Source organism: Micromys minutus (assembly GCF_963924665.1).
Source record: "Micromys minutus genome assembly, chromosome: 13".
NCBI lineage: Eukaryota > Metazoa > Chordata > Mammalia > Rodentia > Muridae > Micromys > Micromys minutus.
In genome coordinates, this window is record NC_137982.1 from 10342400 (window position 1) to 10355310 (window position 12911).

At 42.8% G+C, this 12911-nt stretch overlaps 1 protein-coding gene across 7 annotated transcripts in view; it reads left to right on the plus strand.

Moving 5' to 3' along the window:
• MAPKAP1 (MAPK associated protein 1) overlaps positions 1-12911 on the plus strand; it is a 211676-nt gene that overhangs the window by 100188 nt on the left and 98577 nt on the right. For all 7 annotated transcript variants that reach the window (XM_080927363.1, XM_080927361.1, XM_080927365.1 and 4 more), the window contains one exon: positions 10295-10471. In XM_080927363.1, the coding sequence (XP_080783489.1) occupies positions 10295-10471 (177 nt within the window). The remainder of the gene's footprint in view (positions 1-10294; positions 10472-12911) is intronic.

Consider the following 12911-nt stretch of genomic DNA (forward strand, 5'->3'; position numbering starts at 1 on the left):
CTGTATATATCTATTAATTCTAGTTGGTTCAAAGTCTCTGCTAGTTTTGCAGTGTCCTTGTTCAGTTTCTGTTTCCATGATCTGTCCATTGGTGAGAGTGGGGTATTAAAGTCTCCCACTATTATTGTGTAAGGTGAAATATATTTTTTGAGCTTTAGTAGGATTTCTTTTTTGAATGTGGGTGCTTTTTTATTTGGAGCATATATGTTAAGAATTGAGAGTTTCTCCTGACCGGTTTCCCCGGTAATGAGTAAAAAGTGTCCTTCCTTATCTTTTTTGATAACTTTTGGTTGGAAATTTACTTTATTCGATATTAGAATAGCCACTCCAGCTTGCTTCTTGGAGCTGTTTGCTTGGAAGTTTTTTTCCCACCCTTTAACTCTGAGATAGTGTCTGTCTCTGTCTCTGAGATGAGTTTCCTGTATGCAGCAAAATGCTGAATTTTGTTTATGTATCCAGTCTGATAGCCTATGTCTCTTTATTGGGGAGTTGAGTTCATTTATGTTAATAGATATCAAGGAATAGTTGTTTCTGTTTCCTGCCATTATTGCTTTTGTGGGTTGAGTTGTGTCTGTGTCTTTTTCTTCTTTTAGTTTTCTTGTTTTTACTAGGCTGTATTTTCCCTCATTGTATTGGGTTTTCCACCTATAATTCGTTGTAGTGCTGGGTTTGTGGTCAGATATTGTGTAAATTTTGATTTGTCTTGAAATATCTTCATCTCTCCATCGATGGTGATTGATAGTTTTGCTGGGTATAGCAGCTTGGGCTGGCACTTGGGTTCTCTTAGGGTGTGCATGATGTCTGTCCATGCTCTTCTAGCTTTCATAGTCTCTGTTGAGAAATCGGGTGTGAGTCTGATTGGCCTGCCTTTATATGTTACCTGACCTTTTTCCCTTACTGCTTTTAGTATTCTTTCTTTGCTTTGGGCACTTGATGTTTTTACTATTATGTGTCGGGAGGTATTTCTTTTCTGGTCCAACCTATTTGGAGTTCTGAAGGCTTCTTTTATGCTCGTGGTCATCTCATTCTTGAGGGTAGGGAAGTTTTCTTCTACGATTTTGTTGAAGATATTTACTGTGCCTCTTAGTTGATACTCTTCTCCCTCTTCTATTCCTATTATCCTTAGGTTCGGTCTTCTCATTGTGTCCTGGATTTCCTGGACATTTTGGGTTAGGAGCTTTTTGTTTTTTGCATCTTCTCTGGCTGTTTTGTCTATGTTTACAATGTTGTCTTCTGCCCCCGAGATTCTCTCTTCCATCTCTTGTAATCTATTGGAAATGCTTGCTTCTGTGATTCCTGATTTCTTTTTTAGGTGTTCTACCTCTAGGGTTATCTCTTTTAGTGTTTTCTTTATTGTGTCAATTTCCGTTTTAAATTCCCTCTTCCATTCCTTCATCTCTTTGATTCTGTTTTCCTCTAGTTCTTTGAGTTCTTTGAGTGTTTTTCTTGTTTCCTCTTTAAAAGCTTCTGAATCTTTTTGCTTTTCCTCCCGTTCTTGTTTAAGTATCTCTATCAGGGTCTTGAGGTATGATTTCAGGTCTGTGTCTTTCTTTTCTGGAGTGTTTGGAATTCCGATGTTTTCTGTTATGGGAGAGCTGGGTTCTGGTGTTGCCAGGTTGTCTTGGTTTCCTTGGGATATACTCTTTCGCTTTCCTCTTGCCATTTTGTTGTCAGTGATATGTTCTTGACTTTCCCTTGTATCTGGTCTGTGTCCCTGGATCTCCACTGGTCCAGGTGGCAGATGGGTCGAGCCCTGTTCTATGCCTCAGAGTCGCTGGGTGGGAACAGAAGTTCCAAAGTTCTATTCCTGGTTACTGGATCAGACAGGGCGGGGCAGGGCAAGGCAGGGGGTGCACTTTCCGTGTGCACTCCGCAGAGATCTCTCTGCTCCCCCGCAGCCTAGGTCTCCCACTCACCAGTTGTTCAGCCTTTACAAGCTGCCGTTCTGGGTGGCAGATGGGCCAGGTTCCGCTCTGTGTCCTGAAGTCGCCTCTGGGTGGAAACAGAAGTTCCTAAGTTCTGTTCTAGGTCACAGTTGTTCAGCCTTTACGAGCTGCCGTTCTGGGTGGCAGATGGGCCAGGTTCCGCTCTGTGTCCTGAAGTCGCCACTGGGTGGAAACCGAAGTTCGAAATTTCTGTTCCTGGTTGCTGGATCTGGCAGGGCAGGGCAAGGGAGGGGGTGCACTTTCCGTGTGCACTCCGCAGAGATCTCTCTGCTCCCTGGCAGCCCAGGTCTCCCACCCACCAGTTGCTCAGCCTCTACGAGCCGCCGTTCCGGGTGGCAGATCTGTGTGTTCTTAAATACATAAGAACAGCCTGCTCAGTCCGTATAAGTTACGTGTTTGTTTTTCAGGAACGACTATTTGGTATTGGATAAGCAGTTGGTGCGCTCGTCCTCCTGCTCTCAGTGCTCTTTACATGCCTACAGTTCTTTGTGTCCTCTAGCCCACCCACTTTGCCGTGTCTGTCGGTATTGTTTTGTTTAGCTCATATTTAGGCAATTATGGAGACTTTATGAGTGTAGCTTCTGACATTCTGACAATCTCACAGCAAAATTCCTGTTCCTCTGGCTCTTAATAGTCTCTTCTTCAGCAGCGACTTCTGAGCCTTAGGTGCAGTAGGTGAAGATGTATCTGATGGGACTGGGCTCCCTAACGCTGAATTTTGATTGGTTGTAGTTTTCTGCATCCAGTCTGTATTTGTTCAAAAGAGGGGTGAGGGATTATGCTGGTTTAGTAAAGTGGACAGCGTAAGCATTTTATTTAAGGCAAGCATCTATTTATATAGTAATTTAAGTGTAGTGTAGGAGCTTTTAGGTAGATGGTTAGCAGTACAGTTCCTTAGAACGTTTTCAGATTCCCTTCCTGTCATTTCACTCCCTTCTGTGCTTGTCTCCTCTCCTCTCCCTCACTAGAATTCCCCCACTATTTTCATCGTTTTTAATTTCAATTTTATGTGTATGGGCATTTTGCCTGCATATATGTTGGCATACCACTTGCGTCCCTGGTGCCCAGAAAGGCCAGAAGAGGGTGTCAGATCTCCTGGGACTAGAGTTGCAGACAGTTGTGAGCTGCCAAGTAGGTGCTGGGACAGGGACCCAGGTTCTCTGGAATAGTAGCTCTTAACTGCTGAGCCTTCTTTCGGGTCCCAATGTCCTGATTTAAATGATAGATATAAGAATATAACATGTACTGTGGGCATTTTAGTCACTGAGTAGAAGAAAAAGCAAGCCAATACTCAGTTTATAAACTGCTAGTGTTGCTTACTTCTCGGTGATGGTTTATAGATAAGGTAGTGTCCCACTGTGTGCTAAAGCATTCTTAGTTCATTGTCTTACTGCTTTTGGCATTTGGAAGTTATAAGTGATGCTTTTGCTACTAAGAAACTGAGAACTAGGAGTTACATAACCTCCCACATTCCCCCTGTTTTGTTACATGGCACAGGCAGGGAATGAGTAGGGTGCAGTTGTCAGTTAAGATCTGAGCTAGAGCTGCTGGTTTCCTATGCTTTAATATTTTATGTGAGCCTATCCTTTATTGGCTGAGCTATCTCTCTCCTGCTCTTATTATTCTGTACAAAGAAATGAACCTGCTCTCCTCTTCCTCCTTCTTCCTTTTGTTTAAGAGAGAGTGGGTGGGGCATTTCTTTGCATAGTTCATAATGGCCCTGGTTATCATGGAACTCATTCTGTAGACAGGACTGGTCTTTAAGTTCACAGAGATCTGCCAGCCTCTGCCTCCCGAGTGCTGGGATTAAAGGCTTGCGCCACCCTGTCCAGCTATGAAGCTCTTCTTATAAGCAGCATCATGAACAGATGCTGCACTGCTGGTTTTGTGCGAACTTGACTTGTACTGGAGTTAGCACAGAGAAGGAACCTCCTTTGAGGAAATGCCTCCATGAGATCCAGCTGTAAGACATTTTCTCAACTACTGATCAAGGGAGGAGGGCCCAGCCCATTGTGGGTGGTGCTATCCCTGAGCTGGTTGACCTGGTATCTATAAGAAGGCAGACTGATGTGGATCTTTTGTTCCCCTAACTGGGTCACCTTGTCTGGCCTCAGAGGAAGAGTATTTGCCTAATCCTAGAGTGACTTGTTGTGCCAAGGGTGGTTGGGGAGATAGAGGTGGTTGGAAGGGTGGTATTTGATGGGGGGTAAAACCTCCCCATTCCCCAAGGAGAAGGGGAGGGGGTAATGGAGGGAGAATGTTTGTGGGGGAGTACTGGGAGGAGTGGGGGTGCCCATACTGGGATGTAAAGTGAAAAGATAAATTTTTAAAAGGGGGTGGGGCAGACTGAGAAAGCTAGGGGAAGCAAGCCAATAAGCAGCACTCCCCCATGGTCTCTGTATCAGCTCCTGCCTTTAGCTACCAGCCCTACTTGAGTTCCTTCTTGACTTGCTCCAGTGGTGGATTATAATATGATTTTTTTGTCTCAACAGTAGAAACCCTAGAACAGATGCCATAGCCACAACTCAGAGTAGAGACCCTGCCTGCTTACCTCCCCTCAATATTGCGGGCTATGGATGCCATTCCAAACCCTGTGCTGGGCATTGGGGTATAAATAATCAAAGTCTGTGCTCTCAGGGGTCAGGTTGTTAGTTCAGACAGATATCAGGTCATACATGCTCACTTCTGTATCGTTGAGACCTGCAGAACAGTGAACATCCAGAGAGTTCCATGGACACGGGAGTAAGCCTTTCTGGTTCTGTCTAGAGCTCTGTACTGCACTGGGGTTGGAGGCAGTCAGGGAAGCCTTGCCAGCAGTAATGAGGCTTGAGCTAAATTATAGTGACTCGACCATCTAGGAACACGGTGCCTCCAGGCTGACAGTCCACACAGAGATGAGACTGACATGTCACCTGGTGAGGGAGCTGCTAGAAGGTTTGGCTCAGCCCAGGGTATGTGCTCTGGAATGGAAGGCAGCAGAGCACAGTGGAAGGTATGTTCCTGTAGAAGGCAGATTCTAAAGGTAGGGGAAGGCTTTATGCAAGAGGTCACAATTCTGAAATGTCCTGCTGGTAGTGGGATTAAAAGACTGTCTATAGGGAAACTTTATGATAGACTGTGTTTGTGAAATTCAGAGTCCCAACATTTCTGTAAATTTATTTGGAAGATTGTCTAATTTAGAACAGTACACAGGACTTCAGTGTACAGAAACAATAGAATCAGCAAATTAGAATGTTAATATAATTATCGTAAACATGTGCAAGACAACACAGCTCTATACAGGAACATGCTATGGTAGGAAAACAACGGGGACCCTCTCATGGTGGAGCAAAGCTGTCTGCACAGAAGGCCCTTGGGTTTGAAGAGACAGAGGCTCCCAGAACGGAGGGCAGATAGCAGCCAGCAGGTGTTTTCTCTCTGGAGCTGCTCCTCTTGGGAACCTGGGGAACTTAGAGCCACTTCTGTGTTTTGCTGTGCTTTGAACCTTACAATAGTATTTAGCATTCTTACCATTCATTTTATGTGGGTTTTGAAGAAATAGAAACTTTGACGGTCTTAATTTTTCCTCTGACTTCAGAGATCAACCTCTGAGTTACAATCTCTCATTAACCTCCCACAGTGCCCTTGCAGACTCTTAATATTAATTGACTATCACCGTAACCACGAGGACCCTGGTACTGAGAGCCCTGGACGTTTCAGAATAAAGTATAAAAGCAAAACCAAGCAGTACCCATTTGTCTGTGGTCATCACACATCAAAGGACTTTCTCCTGCATTTCCAAGGAAGGATGAATTTTTATGAATATGCCAGATAAAACTGGGAAAAATATGGGATGCTTTCTGGAACACTCCTGAATTTTCATGTATGAATTAAATGTTATCTGTATATAGGCTGCAGGCTTCTGTCACATCATAAAAGCCAAACCAGCCTTTGAACAGAAAATGAATATTGGTCAACTCAGTGAAACACATTTTCCCAATGGAAAAAAAAATTAACATTGTTATTGATACATAGATGAGTGAAACCAAGTTGCTGTATTCACTGAAGGTTGCTTGGTGTTTCCATCTCCTCTGCCCAAAGGCTCTGACCACAGAACCTTTTACTCCTGCTCAGTGTTCAAAGCCCCATCCTCTTACAGTTTGGCTGTCTCTGCTCCCAGGCCTACCCATTGTTAAGGCTCGGCCTCTTGTTCTTCTCTTCCTGCTTGTTAGTCTGGATTATCTATCCTCTCAGGTACCAGTCAGACAGGAATGTAGACTTCCCTGCCTCGTGGCTCTCTCTCTACCTTGCTGTAACCAGAAGATGAAGACTTGTTGATGAAATCTTGCAAAATGAGAGTCCTTTTTCATGCTAGACGCTGCAATGAATAAAGTTATGTAATCTTTATAAGACCCTTGTGCAGCAGATAGTATTATTTCCTCTGTAATTGCAGGTTTCCATAGTGCAGTCAGCACTTGGAACCTGTGGCTGTGCTGAGAAATAGTAAGCCACACATGCGGCCACAGCCTGGGAGGTCAGGGTTAGGAAGGTAACTTGTTGCAGACTTTTTCTAACTCTCTTATAAGGAAATGAAATTGAGAACAGGACATTTGGAAAGTACAGAAGGTAGAAAGAAAAACTCCACATGACAAATGTTTCCATAGCCTTTGAAAACTCTTTGAACAGTTTATAGTCTTTGTGAGCACAACTCAATTCTTTATATAGCTGCAGTCATTTCTTACTGTTTTTATCCATCAAGAAATGGGATGTTGGTACGATTCTTGAAGTGCCCTCTCCTACTTAGGAATCGTGCTCCTCCTCATCCCTTTAAGAAGTCATGTGTGGTACTACATGTGCTTGTAATGCCAGCACTCTGGTGGCAGAAGTGGGAGAGTTGGAAGCTTAAGGCCAGCTTCAGCTATGTGGAAAGTTTAAGGCCAGCCTGGTCTGCATAAAGTCCTGCCTGAAATAAAGATCCTTTCACCTTGACTTCTGCTGCTTTCCCCTTTATCTGAAGCTGCAGTCTCTGACGTGTATAATGCCCAGAGCTCCCTACTCGGTCAGCTGATAGCTTCACACCTCTTCTGGTTAACACATACCTCATTAATAGTATCTTCTACTTTTGTTCAGTGTGATTCCATCTACACATTCATATACTCATTCATTTAACAAATATTTGTTAAGTACTTCTAAATGCCAACCATTTTACTCTTCAGTAAGTGGGAAGAGTCCATGTTCTTTGGGAGTGTAGATGCATAAATAGGAAAAAGGAGCTGTGTGGCCATAGATGTTTAGAAACAGTGACCAAAAATGCCACAAAGTAGATGCACTTGGATTCTGTCAGAGATCAAATGATTGTAGAGAAATCAAGAAACCCATTCTCATAAGGTGGAGATCAAAGAGATTTGGTAAGTCATCACAAAGAGCAGATGTCATTCATTCAGAATGGAGCAGGAAGGGGCCCTGTGGTATTTGTAGACTCCTTTGGCAGGGAACAGAGCTGCTTTTTCCCTTTTTCCCCCTCCCATTTCAAAATGCCACCAGTTACTACTTTGATCAGTGAGTTGCAAAATGGAGTCGACAAAGCCTTAGTCCTCTACACCCTCTATGTCCATGAACTGGCTCATCGTAGCTTGCTTCTCTGTGTTTCCACTCCCCTGTTGTGGATGTGAGGAGGTTCACATACATCTCTCCACGTTCCTCATTAAAAAGAACAACGGTTCTTTCTCAGATACCAAGTAAGAACCTTGAGAAATCTTAACAGCCTGGCTTTGGCCCCAGGATTGGTGGGGTCAAGGGATTCTTGGTTGCCTGGGTTTGGACGTCAACTCTGAAATTTATGTGCCATCCAATGTTAAACAAGCCACTTAGCCTCAGTAAGCCTCAGTTTCCTAGTGTTTAAAATAGACTGATTTCACTGAGCTGATGTGAAAACTCAGCGGCTGTGTCAAAGCTGGTTTGCCCAGAGTGTGGTATACAGTGCCCAGTGCATATAGCCAGAAACATTGCCGTATCCTAGGAACACTTCATGAGGCATCCTAAGCAGTTCCACAAGAGAGAGAACAACAGTAGCGTCTGTCGGAGGATGATTTTTTTTGTGTAGGTGCAAGGGAACCAACAGGTATTAGAATGGAATGTTTACTTACTATCTCCTTAGGTTTTTGGTTGAGGGCCTAGAACCTTGTTTTGCTGATGCCCTCACTCCTTTTGTACTATACAAGAGGAGTCCTTAGAATGGAACACTGGGCAGAGTAAACAAGGTACAGATATTTTTGAATGAGCTACTTGCTAGTTTGTATTTCAGGATTGGTGAGCTACACTCTTTGGTTTACTCTCAGACCTAAGCTTATGGTATTTGTTGAATCTTTTTGTGAGAACTTGGAAGTGTCCCATGACAGTCAAAGCAGGATTCTTCTGATATTAGTATTGGGCTTTGTGCTTTGATCGATAATAGGCTTATTATTTGCCCTTGAACCTCTGTGGTGTTGGGGGAATCACAGACTTCTCTCAGGTTGATTTGCATGGCAAAAAATAATCTTGCTTGTCCCATCCCATCTGCTCTGCCCATAAAACCCTAGAGGCACAGCAACCCCATTAAACCCAGAGACCCTCCTGCCCAGAATGAGCTGCCCCATTGCTCCTCTGTGCGTCCATAACTTAAGAACAGATAGAATTAGTTCAAGCTAGTTCGCATCTGATCTTGCTATAGTCACCTCATCTGTAGATTCTATGTGCTAGGCTCTATATACATCACTGAATGTAATCCCGAATTAGAGCATTAGGACCTTGTTGTGGATGAGGAAATGGAAGACAGGACTATTGATGAAGCATATTCTGAACTCATATAGTCATGGAGCTGAGAATTTAACTTGGGTTTCCCATGCCATTTCTGCCTCTAAAGAGCATCTGTTTTTGCAGGCACTACATGGTGGACAGCTTGCTCTAAAGATCCAGAAGTTCCCACCACTCAGACAAGAACTTTGCAAACACATGTATTGGAAAGTAACAATGTAAAGTTATCAATCCACTTAGCAGATTTATGTTTCTATTAATTTTCATCTGTCCCTATTACCTGTTTATACAATAAATACTTCCCAGCCTTGACAGACACACTGAGTGTAGATTCCCTGAATTAGGCTCTCTCAGTACACAGAGTTGAAGCTAAGATTGTGAATTAACTGGGAAAATTGCAAATCAGGTAGTCAGCACAATAATTCATTGTCACATCCAATCAATAAACTTTGTAAATCAACTCATTTAATTCAAAAAATGATCCATATAGATCAAGCAACCAATTAAACAATTAGCATACACTTTGGAATTAATTAATTAAAGCATCAATCACATAATTAAAATTTCAGATTTGAACTGCAGAATTTAGAGTTCTCCTGCCTTCTGAACTGTTAGATTATGCTTCTGAAGCCAGCCTGCCTACATGCTAGCAGGTTTGCGATTTCCCAGCCCGTTCTGAAGTATGCCAATGGTTTCAGCATTCATTTATTTACACATTCACTAATGTATTGTCAAGGTCTCACATATCCCAGGCCTGTTAGCTCTGTGGCCAAGGATAATCCTGAACTTGTGATCTTCCTGCCTCTACCTTCTAAGTGCTGGGATTAAGGACTCTAGCTCTATGTCTGATTTATGCAGTGCTGAAGATTAAACACAGGCCTTTATACATGCTTGATGAGCACTCTGCCAACTACAGCCACCCTAATTTTAACTTGTAAATTGTATCCATGTCCTATCTGTGAATAAATTGCCTTTTTATTGTCCCTCGGAGGGAAAGGTGTTTGCTGATTCTAAAAGGGCAAGACTAGAATCTGGAAGGTCTGACTGGACATGATAGAGAAATAGAACATGTCTAGAAGTGGTCAAAACACCAGGTGTGAGTGCCAGGATAAACCAGGCCATTTGCTTTTATTCAGCTAAGGTTCTGCAGTGTTTGGAATCAGATCCCAGCCAAAGAGGCAGTTACTTTTTAAGGAAAGGGTGTGGCTGGTCTTAGTTACCAGACTTACCTGTGTGTTCACCAGGGGCTCTTCAACAATACTATCCCCCCTTTTTTTTTTTTGTGAGTGCATTTCCCCCTCTGGATTATGACCTTCCTTTAAAGCTAGGACTGAATCTCACTTTTCATACCAAGGACTGAGTTCTAGGTCTTATCTCTAATAAGTAAGTGTCCAGTAAATGTTGGAGAAATGACACAATGTGAAGGCACCTTTGTCTTGCTAACAGGTGTTAGGGATTCTCCGGTTTCCTGGCCTGAGGGTAGAGAGCAGCAGGGTTGGCATGCTGGCTGGGCCATACCGTCTAGTTACATATCCTTTCCCTGTAGCACTCACTTGCCTTTATGGTTTTGCTTTCAGTGACAACGTCAGCGCCTACTGCCTGCATATTGCTGAAGATGACGGGGAGGTAGACACGGATTTCCCACCGCTGGACTCCAATGAGCCCATTCATAAGTTTGGCTTCAGTACTTTGGCCCTGGTTGAAAAGTACTCCTCTCCTGGCCTGACCTCCAAAGAGTCGCTCTTTGTTCGAATGTGAGTACTCCCTGTTACTTCCTCGGTATGTCACCCCAGTCTTTAGGCATTATTTATCAGGTGAATTAAGTATGCTATCTGGAGCATCTGCTCACACGGTTACAGAACAATTTGGGATCCGTGTGCATTGCTATTTGTGCTTCTGTACCTAGGACATGTGCAGTCTGTTGAGCAGCAGTAAACTGTGATAGATCTGGGAACAGCATGTCTACAGATGACCTCTGGGAGCCATGGTGACTAGGAGCCTGGGAAGCAGTTTCTGGGTTTGCCCCTTTCTAGCCGAGCATACCAACTTAAATGAAAATGCATATTGTGGCTATTTTTTCTATTGTGACTTAAAATACTTTTCTCTCCAACTGGTTCAAATTTTGTTTTTCCTCGGTTGCCTTCCTTTATGCCTGCTCTGTGTTTTTGTCAGTCTGGCAAAGCCTTAAAAAAACTACTCTCAGAGAAGTGTATATACATACATAAAATAAAATTCATTAGAATATAAATACTTTCATATTGAAAGTCAACAGATCATTAAACAACTCTATATGTAGTGATCCATCTAGCTTTATCAATAGACTACCTAACAAGACCCAGAGGAGTTCTAACCATCGCTCTCAAAGTCTTTTGATTCAGAGCGACTATGAGTCTGAGTCCTGCTTCAGGAGTCTGCACCATTTGTTGCAAACCGTGGTGTTAGCTAAGATGTCTGCTCATGATTTGCACCAGCATGGCTCATCCTGCTGTGAATTGTTACCTCCGCTTTCCATCTGAGGAAATGCTAAGGACTGAGTCCATAGCTAAGCTTTGAGTCTAGCCTAACCTATGCCTCTAATCTCCCTCTCCTGGCTATCTCCTGGGATTAATAGTGATCCCTTTGGCACCCCCTACTGTTTGGAACCAGCAAATTCATGGTCCTAATGAGGGATTGCTTTGAAGGAGCTTCTCCGTTCCCTTTAAAATAGATTCCTCTGTTTGAGACTTAGGAAAATGGGATTGTGCATGTGATGTATGAGTATTCTAGGTTATTCTCTCCTTGAACAAGAACAGACAGACATCAGGTGCCAGGGTGAGCTAGGAACAGCCTCCCCAGTGGCCGTCTCACCTCTACTCTCAAAGTCAGATTTGATCTACAAAAGAACATATTTTCCATCACATTTTCATTTCTGAGGTACAAAAAAAAAAAAAAAACAAACCCACAGCTTTACAGAACACGTAGAATAATTTTAAATTACACAGTTTTTTTTTAAATAATTAAAAAGTTGTGCAGCAATTTCACCTTCCTAATAAAACTGGGGTACCCGCACATGCAGACACATGTGTACACACACAGGTGAAGCCAGATTTCAGTGCCTTCTTCAGTTGCTTTTCCACCTTAGGTTTAGACAATATCTTAAAAAACCTGGCACTTGTTTTGTCTAGGTAGTCTGGTCAGAGAGCTCCCAGGATCTGCCTGTGCTGGTTCATCCCTTAGCCCCTGCTCCAGATGTGCACAACTGTATCCAGCAGCAGGCAGTTTAAACATTGAGATCTCCTCAGCCTATGTCTGATTCATAGAATAATTTCCAAGGTTATAGCAATTTACAATTTCATTATTTGTGTCTTACTTTATATTTGTTTAACACTGTAATAGAATATTTCAATACTCTTAATTCCTATCATCTATAGTTACTTTGTGTCAGATATCTAGATGGAGACATCTTCTAGACAGAGAAAAATCTTCTTTTCTCATGAAGATTACTACCAAATGAGAACACAAAACATAAAACAAAAAACAACAAAACCAAAACCATAAATGTGGTAAGCACCTAAGCCTGAACACATGAGGTGCACAGAGTGCTAGGCTGCTGCTGGGTTTGGATTTTCCTAAATAATGACACTCCTCTGGATCCCTGTGTCCTGTTGAAGTACTTCATAGTTCTTAGGGTCGTTTCCTTTATGTAAGCAGGGTTGTTAGTCAGAGAGTAGAAATTTCTATTTGTGCTGAGACTTGAACTCAGAACAAGTTGGGAAGTGAGTACTCCACCACTGACACCTCAGCCCAAATTCTGACTTCATTTTCAATCAGCCTTCTAAAAGATGTACCAGTTTAGAAGAAAAGCATCAAGAAACTGCCTCTTTTCCCAGTTGTCTGATAAAATAGTGCAGACTACTATTCACTGTGTGTGTTTGTTGGGCTGAGTGGCCTCCCACCTGCCTATCTGGTCTATATCCCTAGGAGACCTTTAGTTAGGAATCTCTAGGGACAAGTCTTGTTTGTGTTAGCAAAGGGAGGAGAGCTTAGCTTTCCCTACCCTCCTCCCACTTCTGTCTCCTCTCACAGGAAAGATCCTGAGTTGAAGGTGATAGGAAAATAGGCTTGACAGTAAGTAGTAAACTAAGGAGCCAACTGTGGAAACAATACCATATTTATCAAAATTGCCCTATTTTCATTATGATCATTGTGGAGCTG